Source organism: Rosa chinensis, chromosome 5, assembly GCF_002994745.2.
Source record: "Rosa chinensis cultivar Old Blush chromosome 5, RchiOBHm-V2, whole genome shotgun sequence".
Classification (NCBI taxonomy): Eukaryota; Viridiplantae; Streptophyta; class Magnoliopsida; order Rosales; family Rosaceae; genus Rosa; species Rosa chinensis.
The window spans coordinates 57,673,352-57,689,640 of record NC_037092.1 but is presented as its reverse complement, the minus strand read 5'-3'; the positions used below and the strand labels follow the sequence as shown (position 1 = coordinate 57,689,640).

Below are 16,289 nucleotides of genomic sequence, written 5' to 3'. Positions count from 1 at the left end.
TAATGCAAGCAATCAAAATTCAAAAAGCTAGGTATTTAGTACCAAATTTGTAATTTCTGACTATTTTGAAATTTGTAAATGCACAAGTCTGGTTAGAATACTATTTTTTGTAATCTGTAAAATAATAATAGCTTCAGTTACATTACATATTTAGCATGAAATTAAACCGATATTTCGTGAATTATATTTGCTACTTTAGTATGCATTGAATTTAAACTCGCAGCAAAGCGCGAACAACTTTTCTAGTACATACATCTAAAAGCAACTGCCACGGTAAGCTATAATTGGCCTGCTATATCACCTTATATGGCTTACCATCAAGGAATATTCCTTGGAACCTTTAAATAGCATAGCAAAAGTTTCCCACGGTAAGCCAAAAGCCACAAGGCATAATTGAAAAAAGTGGTATAATTTATTATTTTGTATTAAGATAATTTAGTCCAAATATATTCAATATTAGACTCAAATAAAAGATCTCGTTGTGATCTTCATAATGGTATAAATTTTATTACTAATAAATTTATAAGCATAAAATTTTAGAAGAAAAAGGAAGTGTAATTAAAATTAATAAAGGATACACATAGAATAAAAATAAGGTGAGTTCAATATAGAGGGACAAAACAGTAACAAAATAAGAAATAATAAAAAATTGAAGTGCTATACCTTATCAAGTTGAATGCCATATGGCCATTATTGCCAAACGGGAAATTTTTTTCTGGAAAAACGTGAGATGCCTTACGGTGGGAGGTGATGATACCCCAGATATGGACTTATGCTCTACGATGGCAGATGGTCTAAAGCCGAATGACTGTTCATTTAACAGTGAAATGGCGGCTTTGCCCTTCTATTGAAATCGATTGCTGCTTCTGAGATCTTCTATTTGTTTTGGTGTAGAGAGAGAGAGAGAGAGAGAGTGATCGATCTGGATTTGTTTGAGAAAAGGCATAGAGATAGAGAGTGACTGTGAAAGGAGAGGTATTGGTGGATTAGAGAGAAGAAGAAGAGGGATCTGAGTTTGGGTTGCTCGGTGGAATTTGAAGTTTAGTGATCCTGTTGGAAGGGGGTGTGCAAGGAGAAGAGGTAATTGTTTATAGTGATTGATTGCTATACATACAATTCTTCTTCTTTCTTAATCTTCTGTTTGAGTCTGACTTAAAGTGATTAAATTTATCTTTGTGAGTTGGAATGAATTTGTTTTCTAGTATTTAATCATTTTGAAGAACAAGTTTTTTCTTTTGTTTGCTTCTGGTATGTTTGAATGAATATTTTAAGTTCCATCTCTGATTATTTGAAAAAGGTAAGAGGAAAAGAATAGAACAAGGTCGGAATGTTGTGGACTGCAGTTTAAATTTTTTTTCCTATTATTTTTACATGCTCTTCTTAGATTTGGATTCTACTTCCAGATAGAGGTGAGCATATAGACTCTTGGTTAGTCTTGAAGATGACAGCTAGATGAAATAATTTGAATGACTAGTTGTTGAAAATATGAATGCAATCATTAAACTAATCAAAAACTAATGTTCATACTGACAAGGGATACCGGACATGCATATCATGAGGTTGATTGTAATATTTTAGTGGTAGGATTTAAGTGTGCCACATATATTAGAAACATGAAATGACGTCAGAGATCCTACAAACTAGACTACTAGAGCCATGCCACTGATTTTAGAATTTCCAAGCCAGGTTTTGTTACCTATTTTTCATTTGTGGTATTCTTTTTCTCGGTTTGAAGTAGTAAAGTTCCTTTGTTCTTGAAAACCAAAGAAAATAGTAGCAGAAGCTGTGGATAGCATTTGAACTTTAGTGATGGTAACTTAAATTTTTTTATCAATTTTTGTTTTGTTATACCCTGTTTGCTCTTCTATGTTGACTGTGAAAATGATATTGGCTTAATTCTTTTTTGTGAGTGTTTCCGAAGAGTTAAACATGAGCAACAGAGAGAGAGAAGAGAGAGAGAGACAGAGAGAGAGAGAAGATGCACGGTTTTTTTTTTCAATAGAAAAGGCTAGAGTGAAGATTAAATTTTTACAGAGATTAGGGGAGGTGTATCTGGGAAGTAGCAGTACTCCAGAGCTTTTGCCTCTTAATTTTCCCTCTTTGGAAAAGATCTGAGCTTCATGTATTCATCTAAAAGTTTGTACATTGTAGATTTTTGCACAAATATGAAATGGGATTATATACTTCTCTTTTCTAGCTACTTAAAATTGGAAACCCATAACCAATTAACCAGCTTCAAAGAGAATCAGATTTCAATACTAGCTGTTAGAGTATTGGGTGTAGTTTACCAGTTTTTGCTGAGTATTGGGTGTAGTCCATTCTGAGTTTTAATTTAACAATCAATGGGTTTACTATAATTTTACCTATATGGTCCTGAAATCCTGATTGTGAAAAATAAGTGGGAGTGGCACCAAACCACCTGATTGGTTCAGATCTTGGAGAAAATTGTGAGGTTAGAGCCATATGTATATGTTGGCTAAATTTGGAGATACAAACATTGTGATGTACATGTTACAGTTCATGGTGTGTGGGTCTATTTCATTGACGAAGAAGCCTTCCTTTTTTTTTTTTTTTGAATAGGTGCTACAGAAGTTTTTTAGTGTAATCGAAAATATATGCAAACACTAAAGGCAAAACCGTTCTATGTGGATTTCTCATATATCACACCAAGATTTGTACCTCTATATATTAGTGAATTATTATATGAAGAACAAACATCAATCAAATTCTAATCCCACTGCTTAGATATGAATTTATGTCTCTTTAACACAATCAAACATAATTGAATATCTGTATGTACTGTCTATAGATCATGGGAAGATGTACATGAATCTCAGTAGTCATTTATTTAGAATTTAGATAGATTTAGTGAATGCTGGTACTACATGGTTTTGCCCTTCACAATTATGGCATAGAAATATCGAATTGTTTCGTTTTCATGATTGATATGGTTATTTTTTAATGTGTTTTTGGGTGGTTTGTTTGAGAATGATCACATTTGAGGTTTTGATTTTGGGTAATTTCAGAACTTTGGCTTTCAGTTTTGTGTGTTTTTTTTTTCTTTTGGTGCTCCAGTGGTCATAGTTTTTTTTTTTTTTTTTTGATTTTGTAGGTTCTATGCAGAAGAATCTGCTATGTAAAATGGTTTTCACATTTGAACAGACTTAGTTTTGCAAAGCCTTCCTTTCTCCTTATTGTTTTGAGGTCTGTGTGTTTGTTTTATTTTTCTCAGATGTTGTGGGACTTTTATCTCTTCATTGATTATTGTGTTGTCAGTGTTTACTTTTCTTTATCTGTCTGTAGGTATTGAAAATCTGATCGTTTGTTTTCTGTGTGGTTGGTTCTTGGAGGTTGCATGTATTCAAGAAGCTGGGAAGGCCAGATTTTTTGGTACTCTTAGAGGCAGAGGTTTGGACTGGAATCAAAGAAAGAAGGTTTGGTTTTGAATTTCTTTCACCTTTGGTGTCAGAGTCTGTTTTATGGAATTGGAATTCGACATAGTTATACAGATAATCCGTTTTAGTACAGAAGTCGACTAGACATAAATACATCACCTAACGAGAAACAGTTTGTTTCCAAAACATCTTTTTGGCAAAAAACATTGGTGTTTGATTATTAAAACATAGTTGGCAACGATTCAAGAATCACAAAAGCTAAAATGGGGTTATTTCATACTCTTATCCCATTTCTTTTTTGGCATGACTATTCTTAAACCTTTCACTTCATATCATTTCAGCTCTAGAGTTCTGCTACCGTTCTGTTCGGTGTGAAGAGATTGCTAATGAGAAATTCAATCATTTGACATCTAATGAGGTATTTATCCATTTCTCTCCATTGAGATGCTTCTATTTATGGTATGGTTGTGAAAAATTTATTGGTCAAAACTTGAATGAGCATGATGTAGGATTGGTTGGCATTGGAAGTTGGTGTGCTATAGTCCCCGATAAACTCAGTTTTGTTCATAATTAGGAATTGAAAAAACCATTCTTAGCTTGATGAAAGCATATTATAACCACTTAAGAATATAACTTGGTTGAAACAATTCAGAACCTTCTCTGGAGCTAGGTTCCAAGTATTGGGTTATCATGCATGTACTACACTTTGTCGGCATACAAAGAGCATTTTCAGTTCTGCATACAATATATTGTCCTGACTAACTGGAACAATATTCTCCATCCAATAATTTTACTGTTTAATGATGAGTGTTCCTCGCAGGGAACTCATCAGTTTCGATTATATCAAATCTTGGGTGTCATCATTATTGTTCTTACTTCTGGATATATCATTTTTACTTTTTAATCTAAATAAATGTTATTCGCCAAAAACATACCTTTTTTTTTCTTCTTCTTCTTTACACCCCGAAGACTCAGAAATTTTTAGGTAGAAACCCTAAAGTAGTGCTAGAGAATCAATCAGACACCTATTTCTCTGAGTAATATGTGGTTAATTGTTTTTTTTTTTCCCTGTGCATTAGCAACTCTTATTGTCAGTGGTTTATGGATTTCTATTGTCTCCATTTTTGACTTTATTTTATGTACATCACAGATATGCATGGAGGCCATCTGCTTTGATGAAGGTGTAAGGAACTCAAGACGACACCAATTGAAAACAAGAGCATTGGTAGGTTCTCAATACCTAATTCTTAATTGATTTACAACTTACCAACCGGATCAACTTTTAAACCATAGGATCCAACTTGAAACTAATCATCAACCGTCTGTGATATCATCTTTTAGTTAGAATATTTGACTCAAAACTAATTGATTTATATTACACTTAGCAAGATGAAAATGAAGTTTAGGGCATTCTACCAGACTCAAAATTTCCAACCTCAAATTCTATGTTATGTCGAGTATTTTATTACGTTGAAAATATTGTTCATTGTGAGGTAAAACCTCATCAGGGAAGGCCACAAGTAGTTCTGCACCTGTTTCCTATTTTTTATCGATGTGGGTGAGGATCACCATTAAACCTCTTCAAGTTGAGTTGGTTTGGGTGGCAGAACAAATAATTTAAAATTTTTAGGAACATGGACACATCTGGAACTGTCTCAATTTCATAATCACACTCCAATCTGCTAATTAAATAAAGAAATAATGATTTTGAAATGACCAATGTTTGCAGGATGAGCTATGTAATGACAGTGACATTGATAAGTGCACAGCTAGTAGCATGAGTAGAAAGCAATTCTATGGAGAAGGATGGCTTGATGGTGAATGCTGCTGGGTTAAATACTTCAAATACAGGTAGTTTTCTCTCTAGCTTGGTATGTTATGTTCCTGTTATGTAGACCAGTTGTTATATATTGTTCAATAGTTCAAATTTAATCCAGCCTTACCTGTTGTTCAATAACAGTTGTTATCTTTGAATTTCTTATTATTTTTTTTTATAACAATCTGTATTCAGTATTTACAGTATGACTTGCATTGGGTGAGGTTTTTCGAGTAGACCAACCTGATGCATTGACACTACTGGGATCTGAAAGATCATTCAAATCTCTCAAAGGTAAGGTTCTTACACAGTCATTTAATTCATGACTCTAAAAAGTTAATGCTGATGTTGTGAAAACAAGTAAAAGAAAGAAGTACTACATATAAAAAAGACTACATACTCTGATTAAGGAATTGAATATGTGGAGCAAACAAATGCATCTGTCTACATTGTAAGCAACGGAATTACAAGAAACACTTTCGAGTGTGCATAAAATCTTCACAGTGCTCGTAAGATGTGGATGCATCACAGGGATATTACATGTTATAGTTGACACTGCGAAGCTCAAATCATTTATGCCTTCAGTGTAACAAACACAATACAATTAAACTTACCTTCATTCTCACCTTTTTGTATTGTGTTTGTTGCACTGAATTTAGCGATCTAAATTAGAAATGAAACTCTTGCTGCCCTTTGGGGTTCTGGTTTGATTTATTGTGAAAGCTACTGTAACCTGCACTGATTTTATTTGATCAAAAGCTACTGTAACCTGCCCTTTTCGAAGGGGAAAAAAATCCTACTTTTTTCAAAATTCTGTTTGGTTCTTAACTGTACAATTCCAAACTTTTTAGAATCTCATTGCTTGACAGGCTCTATATTCTTGGTTTGAATTCAATTCATAGCTGGGTTTAATCACAAATAAAGTGGAAATCTGGTATTAAGGAAAAATTGTCGTTGGAGTGGTGTATATACAAGGACCTTGCTTCTCAAACGATTTATGGGATAGCCAGATCAGCTAGAATCCACCACCATACATTAATTATGATGATTCTGTAAAAGTGGGGAATTAAGAATAACCTTCAAATTTTAGTTGCATAAACTGTGCACTCCCTGTTTCTTCAAATTCTGCATTTAGCATAAACTGGGCTCCACTTTTTCAGGTTTGTTCGCATTTGCTTCTTCAACAGACATGACGACTGCAACTCGACCCACCTGGGCTCCTGCAAAAGATGGTAATGAACAAGGTGGTACTTGGATTTTTGATTACTGGTTAATACCCATTGCTTACTGGTTACAAAGGGTTCACTTCAGTTATGAGTTTTCTTTATTCCATAAGGTGTCTTGATTGCTAATTGAGAATTTAATCCATTTTTATGCTTCAATAATTCGATCTTAATTTCAGGCTAAAAATCATTGATGTTGAACATCATCACAAGAGCAATAATGACAGCTTTTTCGATATTGAGGTGCTCCTACAGATTAGGACCACATGCAGGGAGATGTGTTTTCTGCTTTTCAAGGTAAAAGAAACAGCTTTTTCGATATTGAGGTGCTCCTACAGATTAGGACCACATGCAGAGAGATGTGGTTTCTGCTTTTCAATGTAACAGAAACAATACATTGGTTATGTTGTGCATCAAAATTATGAATATGAACTGCAATACAGTAGGAATTGACTGTGAATTATATCCAACGAAGCAGCTTGAGACGGTAATAGTTGCAAATTTGCTAATACACTCCCTTTTTGTTGTGTTAGTTGATGTATTCATTTGTTTCGTTCTAAACAAACAAAAAGCTACTTGAGTTTTGTACCATTCCACAAGATTTTGATTTGATAATGTCTTTTTCGCACTATTTATTTCAGTTGCTATTGAAATCGATGCTTTGAACTGTGATTTTGTGGGGAGCAAGACGGAAGAGGGTCAGTTTGTTTGTGCTCAAAAGAAGGAACTTTTTTGTTGTTCAAGGGAATTAGGATTTTGGGTGAGTTGCTATTTGATAGTGAGCTTCCAGAGTTTGGAGAGGTATGCTTTTCAATTAGCTGAAATGCTGAGTATTTAGAGATGTGTTGATTGTTCATGGCTTTCTCAAGTGTGCTTATTCAGCTTTGTTTATCTGTGTTCTGATTAATTTGGCAACTGTTCAGTTGAATGTATCGTTTGGTGGCTCTACAGGGTGACATGGTATAGAAGCTGATATATTAGATATACAAGAACCCTCATCCAAATATTGTTGTTTTAACAGTTGGAGCAGGTATTTCTTAGTTCTCTCATTAATCTCATCTTATCATGTTCCATATACAAAGGGACAATTCTGAAATAAAAGTTAAAAGAGTCATTGATGATTTGAATTACTCAGGTGATATAACAATTGTAGGCTCAAAGCTGTCCAAACTGGAGATAGAAAATATGGTAACCCCATCAGTGACCAAGTCTTTGCATGACGTAGATTTGGTTTGATGGAGATGTCAACCAGAACAAAGAAGGCAGTTTTGGAAGTAGTTTGGGGGAAACAAAAGGTTCATCTTGACTGCAAAACATTGCCATCTAATGAGAATATATTGTCAAGCTTCTATACAGAAAGATAAAATTTATAACAGATGGACTTCAGGTCATTGATTCCCGCCACAAAAACTTTTGTGCACAGATGAGGAAAGACGATGACTAAAGTTGAAATCACTGGGTAGAAAGTTACAAGTTCATTTGGTTGCAAATGCATGTGAGGTAAATATCTTGTGTAGATATATTGTCTTTAGATTACTGTGAATTCTTATTACAAAACTATTAAACTTTGTATTAAACTTCCATAGATTAACAGGTATAGAAAGCCATATTCATCCAATGGTAGAACAAAGATCAGCATTATCGTTTTTTGGTTAATCTCTTTAAGCAAAAATATGGAACTTTTTATTTGTAATTCAAATCAGTTGCTAACACATTATATTGTACAATCTTAATCTGCAGTTGGGTTATGGAATGGGAGGTGGAAGACGGTCAAGATCAGATTGAAGGTACAAGAGATACATTTCTCAATTTGTATTAGATCTTTTGTAATGTCAAGAAACTGCCATCCTTTATTAATTGAATTGTATAAGATTAAAAGATCCTATCTTTGGGTTAATAATATTTTCTTCATCTTCTAAACTTCTTCATTTCAAACAATTCCAATTGTTTTTAAGAGTGAGTAAATCAAATTGTTATTTATCTGTATGAGCACATTACTCATCACACCTCACAATGTAAATACAACAGTACAACCTGGCTAGAGTACATTACTACAAATAGATCAATTGATAATAAAACCTGCGGCAACGCGCGGACGCTTTTTCTAGTTGCATACCACACTTCAAATCATGGCATATATACGACTGGGCACACTGACGTATGCCAAACCAACTTATTGCTAATCACTCTTAGAATACAACTAGTCTAATGCATTAGTCTAATGCATTAATTTAACATAAGATAATTCCAACAACGACTCAGTACTACTAAAACTCTGATCAATCATCGCCCGTCATCGTAGGGCATTAACATTTGTATTTGCATGCTGTCATACCCAGTATTTGTAACGCTCGAACCACCGGCACCTCCATCTCCAATATTCATCACATAAGCCGCTGAATTAGGTGACCCGAGCAAGTACCCAGTCTCCTCAAAGCCGGAATTGCCATTTTTCCATGGATGCGTTGTCATAATTCTCATCCCTTCTAACTCCATGGCAACTTCTTTCATCGTAGGCCTTTCCTCACTTTTTATCATCAAACATCTTTTTGCCAGAATCGCCACTTGCTCTACCGTCTCGATGCTCTCCTCATTCACTATATCAGCATCAAGAATTTGAATCAAGCATTCGTTTTCTATTGAAGAAACAAAGAAGCTTGCTAGGCATCTCTCCTTGTCAGGCCTGGCAAAAGAAAGTGCAACTCTACTTGTTAGTAGCTCCGCTAGGACAACTCCAAAACTATAGACGTCACTCTTTTCAGTTAGTTGGTTTGAATGAAAGTATTCAGGATCCAAGTATCCAAGCGTCCCTTGAACCAGTGTTGCAAGTTGAGTTTGATCTAGAGGAATGAAACGCGAAGCTCCAAAATCAGACACTTTGGCCGTGTAATTGTCATCCAATAATATATTCGTTGTTTTCACGTCTCTATGTATGATTGGAGTGGAAGTAGATGAGTGTAAGTATGCTAGTGCGCCTGCAGTTTCTGATGCTATCTTCAATCGTAATTCCCATGAAAGCGAGGATCCTTTTCCCTTATTGAATAAATGCTCGAAAAGAGTGCCATGAGTAATGTACTCATATACCAGTAAAGGCACTTCGGTCTCGAAACAACAACCTAATAGTTTTACTACATTTCTGTGGTTTATCTGAGAAAGAACGATAACCTCATTAACGAACTGATCACTTTGAGTTGGAGCGCCAATCTTTGGCTTCTTTATGGCAACAACACTCTTATCATGTAGTTTTCCTTTGTAAACTGCTGCATAGCCTCCTTCACCAAGGATTTCATCTACATGGTAATTGTTTGTGGCTTTCTGAAGTTCCTCTGCAGTAAAGATTTTTGCTGTCTCAACAGATCCTCCATGACTAGCGAGATGTTGCTGTAATGTTGAGCCGCCATTTTCTTGGAAGTACTTTTCTTGGAGTCTTACTAGTCTTCGTTTGTTCATTCCCCAATAAGTCCACCAAATTAAAACCACTAAAATGAAGAAGCCTATACTGAGACCTGTACATAGTTGAAATATCAGAAGTAATTCAATTACTTTGAGTTTCAATTTGTTAGACATTTATGTTCATCAATTTATACAACAAATATGCAAACAAAGATAAAAGGTCAGCCTTTTATAATAATTGTGAGATGACGTACTGAAACGGGATTAAGCAGATAACTTCAATCAATTCATTTTAGTTCTTTAATTCAAGAAATTGATTGAAGTAGTTAAATAAATTTGAGTGCATAACTGTTCCAAAATAAAACTTTGAACTTGAGAGTTTTTAGATCATATATGCATGGTTAGCTGCTTAGCGTAAGTAGATAAGTAATAAGGTAGCTTATACATACCCAACAAAATTTTCAGGGGCATGTTCTTTGGCACGGGAGTGTTTTCTATGCAATTCTTTGAGTCCTGGTTTTTGAAACCTTTGTTACATAAACAGCTGTAACCTCCAGGTGAATTTTGGCATATTCCATTGTTGCAGGGACTTGATGGAGCCATGCACTCGTCAATATCTGATCACAGTTAAAGCAGGTTATCCCAAATTTTGAACTTTAATTTCCAACTATATCGATAATTGACATGCATACATATAAAAGAGATAATTAAAGATGACGCACCTCGGCAACCATCTGGAAGATATGGGTTCCCTTCGAAGCCTGGCAAGCACTGGCAATAATAACCAGTTGGTTCAGTCTGGTAATCGACGGTCCGATTGACACAGCTGCTATTTGCTTTGCAAGCATAACCATCGCTGTTTTGAGCTAGAGCACATGACCCTTCATTAATATCCCAGTTAATAATCATGGGAAGTTTTTCAGTGTTGTTGAGTTCTTCAAAACTTGTTTTAGGGTTGAATGTGAAATATTCTTCTTCCACAATGAAGGCGTAGCTGCATGGGTTGAATTTCCATACGTCCTTATGTTGAGAGTCGCTATTCAAACTCACTGTGAGATTTTTGAGTCCACTAGGGATGGAAGTTTGGCAACACCCAATGCCGGAGCACGAACCGTTAACTGCATTGTCAAGATTGTCACATACAGAAATGCATCCGGTGATGTACCTGTCTTTGTCATGAGGGTAAGGGCGGTACCCTCTGAAAATTGAAATAGTGTCGCAGCCAACGGCAATCAACTTGTTTCTGGTCCCGGAGATGGTGAAAGGAGGAGGCAACCGGAGAGAAGCGGCCGTGTACATTTCTTTTGTTTGATTACCCTGCTGATCATAACAATCACGGGCTCTGTAAATCATAACCTTCAATTCACCTTCAGCAAGCGATATGTTAGTAACCGTTAAACTACCATCGCCCCAGAGTGTTGTTGGGGGTTCGGTGGATTCGTTACAAGTGAGGTTGAACCATCCTCGCTGGGAACAACCCTGCCCGATGCCGAAAGGATATGGGATTTTGAGATTACCACAGTGGTCGGAGCAGTTAGGTCGCGCTTGAGGAGGTGGGGTTCGATCAGCTGCTGCTGCTGCTATGGCCACCGCTATGATCAGTTGCATAACTAGCATCCTCCCGTGCACAGCCATGAGACCGTTTATAGTAGCAGGAATCAATAGTAGTACAACAATGTATTCTTGTAATGAGTTAATCAAGTGTGATTAAGTGCTAGAAATCCCACTCCTTTTTAAGGGGATTTGGATTTTGGAAGGAAGTCCCAGTCTTCCAATCCGCGTGACGGCTCATAAGCTTTGACTGGTCAGACATGAGGATGCTTCAAATTACGCGGTATTATTTATGGGTCTTCTAAATATATCCGATAAATATATAAATATACTCAGCATTCTAAATATTATTATATATTTCCCGCTTTACCCTTGTTTAAATAAACCCAGCAACCTTGTTTAAATAAACCTAGCAAACATAGTAGGAAGCTCAGCATCTCCAAGGCTCTTTAGGCTGCCCAGAATGTATGGACCCAAATAAAATGATAGCTAAACTATTTACCACAAGTAAAAGTTATTCAGAGAACAAGAAAATTGGAAATACACAAATAAACAACTGAACTATGAATCGAATCCTTTGGTTTAAATATACCTAGCATTCTAAATATTATTCTATATTTATTAAATTGTAAATTGATGAACTTTTTAACTTAAAAAAAAAATCTGGAGTTAAACAATAATTTGATTGGGGTGGTCTTTATTTTTTATTTTCGATTATTATTATTATTATTTATTAAGAAATTTGATGGGTTCAAATAGAAACACCCTTATTTATCAATCAATCAAGTTGTTATCATAAAAAATAATAATAATAATCAAAATAAAAAATAAAGACCACCCCAATCAAATTATTGTTTAACTCCAGATTTTTTTTTTAAAGTTAAAAAGTTCATCAATTTGCAATTTAACAAACATTATAATAAATAACAAACTCATAGGAGTCGTCAGAAAGAGTCGTTATACAGAGTACACTATACAGCACACTTGATTACACGCATTTCTATGCGCGTAATTGCATCTTAAACACTAGAAATATGTTAATCTTAAACACTAGAGTCTGTGGTCAAATATATATAAAGACTGAATCTCTAAATGCGAATTGTCAAAGCAATTATTGGAAGCATTGCTTACATTAAATTAGTTGAAGATGCCATGGTTTAGATTTTGTATGGAAAATGTTAAGGTCTTACTACTTCCATTTCGTGTGGCTTGTTCTCTTTCGAAACTATTTTCAACCAATTCTTCAGTTCAGTGTCTGCTTTCATACTTCTCTTTTCTAAATTGTAAGATGGTTTGGGAAGACTCACTATGTTTTGGAGGCTTTCATAAACTTCAGTCAAGTCTTTGTTTCTTATCTTTAGACATTGAAAGAGATAGAATTTATAGCTAATCTAGTGACCACTGACCAGCTTCAGACCTTCAGTCGTAATGCACTAAAGGACTAGACCAACTTCAACTTTTCAAGGGGTTTAATGGGGTCTCCTTAAGTGTAAATGAGTAGAGCCCACCACGTTATGCTATCACCTAACCATGATAACATTAAAAGATTAGATGACATTATTTTTTATTTCATTCCAGTTTCAAATGTTTGTGTAAAGTTGTATTTGAATAGTACTTGTCTGGATGTGCAAAAGAGTACTTCATTTAGTTTTGTTTTTGGGAATTATAAGGTCCCTAAATGTGGTCCATTTCTTTTTTTTTTTCCTGGTAAACTAATTAAACTCCCTTTCAAGTTGCTATATGCTAAGTTCTGATTTGTCAATATTGTAATTTCCATTGGATTAGATGATAGAGAACACATAGGTCAATTTACAGAGGATTAGTAGCTTAACGGGTGCTTAATTTCTTAAAATATAGAATACAAGTCAAGCTCTTAAAGCCCCCTGCAACCATATACAAAAGTAAAACTATATGAGTGTGTTCCATTTCTCTCTGATTTTTCTTTTCTTCTCCGCCAATTTTCTCAAAGAATTTCGAGGAAAATTTATGGGCTCTTATTTAACATCATAATCGATTCATCACTTCAAATATATTTTGACTTGGTAAAGAGTGAGAACTTAATTTCAAGTTGGGTTCATGTTTACCTATAGCAAATTGCGAGCCTAGCTTGTGTTCCCTTTCTCTTCTATCGTTTCTCTTAATTTCTTATATGTTGGATAATGTTTTTGATTATGGGTAGTGAGTAGTTCAATTTTGAGAGTTAGGATTGTGAAGCCCTAACTCATATGGTAAAAATATTGATGTTTTAATTGAAATTGATTCATTTGTGTATGCTTTAAATTCGAATGTATTGGTCCTTAAAAACATGTTTCCATACTTTATCACCATTTGAAATTATGTTGTGGACAATGGTGAGGAATAAATTGATAAATTGACAACTTATTAGCCTTGTGGTATCTATGATTTAAGTGTGGTAATCATTAGCTAGCTTAATTGTAGCTAAGTGATTACACACATTTTCATATGCATAATTACATTCTAATCACATAAATTAAGCTAATCCCTAGCTAATTATTATAAATGATCCACTTTAATTTTATTTGTAGGAAATAAACGGAGTTACAAAGATCGAGATAATTTGTTTGCAAAAATTAAGTAAATGAGAGTTTTCGACAAGGGTGGTTCTAGTTGGACCTCCAAATTTACTATTTGGACCTTCTATACTTAGTACACCTCTAATTTACTTTTTAGAATACTTGAAAAGTTAAGTAGACCTCCTTATTTTTACTAAAACACCCTTGAACATGAGATACAATAATCTTTTAATTTACTTTTTATCTCTATCTTCAATCATGAGAATAAGAATGAATCAAAATCACATGATATTGCTCTCTTATGAGTATGTCTCTCCTCCACCAAAATTAATCAGAGGGTTGGTTCTTAATCTTGATATGTTGCTAGAATCCCTTTGAATTTGCTAAAAGAAGGATTTCAAAGGTTTTGGGTTGGAAGATTGAGTAGTAATAACTATATCATAATATTCAATTAATTTAGTTTAAGAAAATTTCAAATAAGATTGTTTTGAATTTACTTTTGTACTAAATGATGGGCTATGTATAGAAATTATTATTTTTACTTAGTTGTTTTAGGTAAATTATAAAACTATATAGTAATATAAGGAAATTCCAGAAAAAGAAAAAACCAATTTAATTGAATGTTATATTTGGGAAGGTAAGAAAAGTAAATTTTTTTTTTTTTAATTTTCACACTTTGTCTTTGTTTGTCTTTTCATATGACTTGACAAAGTCTATTAATAACTTAAAAAAGTTGGAGGTCCAAATATCAAATTTGGAGGTCTAACGAGAACCGCAGAGAAAAAAAAAAAAGGAGAACAAGAAAATGGGAGCAGCTTTAGTTAAATTAATTTAATTGGATAATGATGGCAGCTTAACAATTAATTAAAGGGTTCTTGACCCATAGCACTAAAATTAGTCTACTTACACCACCAAGAGAAGTTTGTTCACACTAACCCAAAAGCAAATGTCTCTAGCCATAGAAAATTAAAATATTACAGCCTGCAACTACATTAAATTCACTACGCGGTATGGTTTCCCATTTCAGTTTTCAAAAATTCTCTCTCTCTCAATTCTTAGATTCTCACTCTCGTTCTCTCACTCTGGCAAAAACAAGAAACTTCACCATTGCCGGCGGTTCAGAGTAAGATATCGGTTGAGTTTTACATTTCTCCGGCCTTGATCGGGATTCGCAAAAGTATGTAAAAATTCAATCTCCAATTTCAGTTTTTAGATTCTGCAGTTTATGTGAAATTGAATATACGTTTTAAATTTGTTGATGTAACGCCCCAAACTGCACCTCACTAGATTGAGCACCTCACAGTGCTGCGAGTCCCTAAAAAATAAACCGAAAACTCGATCTACATTCTAGAGAACCGTAAGACATTTTATTTGAATTTTTTTTTTGTAAAAACACAGCGAAAGCTTATAAATATTGTTGAGGTGAAAATCTTTGAATTAATAAACTCAATTATTTCGTCCAGAACTTGACATGAATTATCACACAAGCAAATAACTAACTTCAAGGAATAAGAATTTAGCAAAGTTTGATACAAGACTCACATCCAACAAGTTCTGGAAAACAAAGTTCAAGAAATAGAATTTGAAATAAAACTCGGAACCTGAGTTTTGAAAAAGGGTTCCCAGCTCCGTCCGTTACTATCCCATCACCAGTGCACACATCCACACTGTTGTAGGGGTGAGCTCTGTCCTTGCTGCTCATAGGGACTTTACTCCAACTAGATTTGAAAGCCGACAAGTAAAAAAACTTTTCGACTGGCCAATATGAGAACATGCTTAAACCAAATATTTCAAAGAACGACAGACTTTTTAAAATATCATCAGACTCGAAAACCGATGCATGGAACTCAAATAAGTAAGGCGCCAAATATTACATGATGGCCGGTCCCGTGGACCCACTACTCGACCTTATCTCACATAACTTTTGAAACTAGGTAAGCGCAGCGAGAGCATCTGCTACCTAGCTACACACACAGAATCGGGTCGTCATTAAGATCGTGCACCGTCCGACAGGTATAGCTAACCCTCCGGAGGTTAAAATGATCGAATCCAAGGAAGTCAGTGCCACCCTTCGCTCTCAAGCCATCAACACGTACCTCTCGAGGTTTGGTTAGTATGCAGCGCATTTTAACGTAACCAAGCCATAACATGCATTTTAACGTAACCAAGCCTACCTGGATTCCGATACTTTTCCTCACGTACTCCGAGAGTCACGAACATTTTGTTCCTTGGTAACTGGAGTCCTAAGTTCCAATATATCGATTGTCAATAGTTTATTGAACAAACATTTGAAATCTCAACGAGTAATAAATCGTCCAATCAACTTTTCCTGATTTGACCATGAATTGACCGTCTTGACCAACTTTGACTAAATCAC

General features: G+C 34.8%; 1 protein-coding gene and 1 long non-coding RNA gene across 14 annotated transcripts; one reads left to right on the top strand and one right to left on the bottom strand.

Moving 5' to 3' along the window:
• The first annotated feature begins 734 nt into the window (after positions 1-734).
• Positions 735-8,354, top strand: LOC112164605. 12 transcript variants are annotated; one of them, XR_005799949.1, is made up of 13 exons: positions 737-1,080; positions 3,351-3,434; positions 3,737-3,813; positions 4,546-4,620; positions 5,125-5,246; positions 5,407-5,505; positions 6,372-6,455; positions 6,614-6,731; positions 7,076-7,235; positions 7,386-7,464; positions 7,570-7,729; positions 7,858-7,934; positions 8,175-8,354. It is a non-coding gene; the product is annotated as an uncharacterized LOC112164605 (long non-coding RNA). The 12 variants fall into 12 exon arrangements; XR_005799948.1 differs by adding an exon at positions 3,113-3,204 and having other exon boundaries at positions 7,570-7,934; XR_005799950.1 differs by lacking the exon at positions 8,175-8,354 and adding an exon at positions 8,021-8,033.
• A 73-nt stretch (positions 8,355-8,427) lies between these two features.
• On the bottom strand, positions 8,428-11,515 carry LOC112164603 (wall-associated receptor kinase 2). Of its 2 annotated transcripts, XM_040506593.1 has the most exons (4): positions 11,345-11,515; positions 10,550-11,194; positions 10,277-10,444; positions 8,428-9,940 (listed from the first exon to the last, which is right to left on the bottom strand). In XM_040506593.1, exons 1-4 carry the CDS (start codon positions 11,460-11,462, stop codon positions 8,718-8,720), a joined length of 2,154 nt encoding a protein of 717 aa, XP_040362527.1. In that variant the 5' UTR covers positions 11,463-11,515; the 3' UTR covers positions 8,428-8,717. The 2 variants fall into 2 exon arrangements, with proteins under 2 accessions (XP_040362527.1, XP_024156623.1); XM_024300855.2 differs by having other exon boundaries at positions 10,550-11,515.
• Between the last annotated feature and the right edge of the window lie 4,774 nt (positions 11,516-16,289).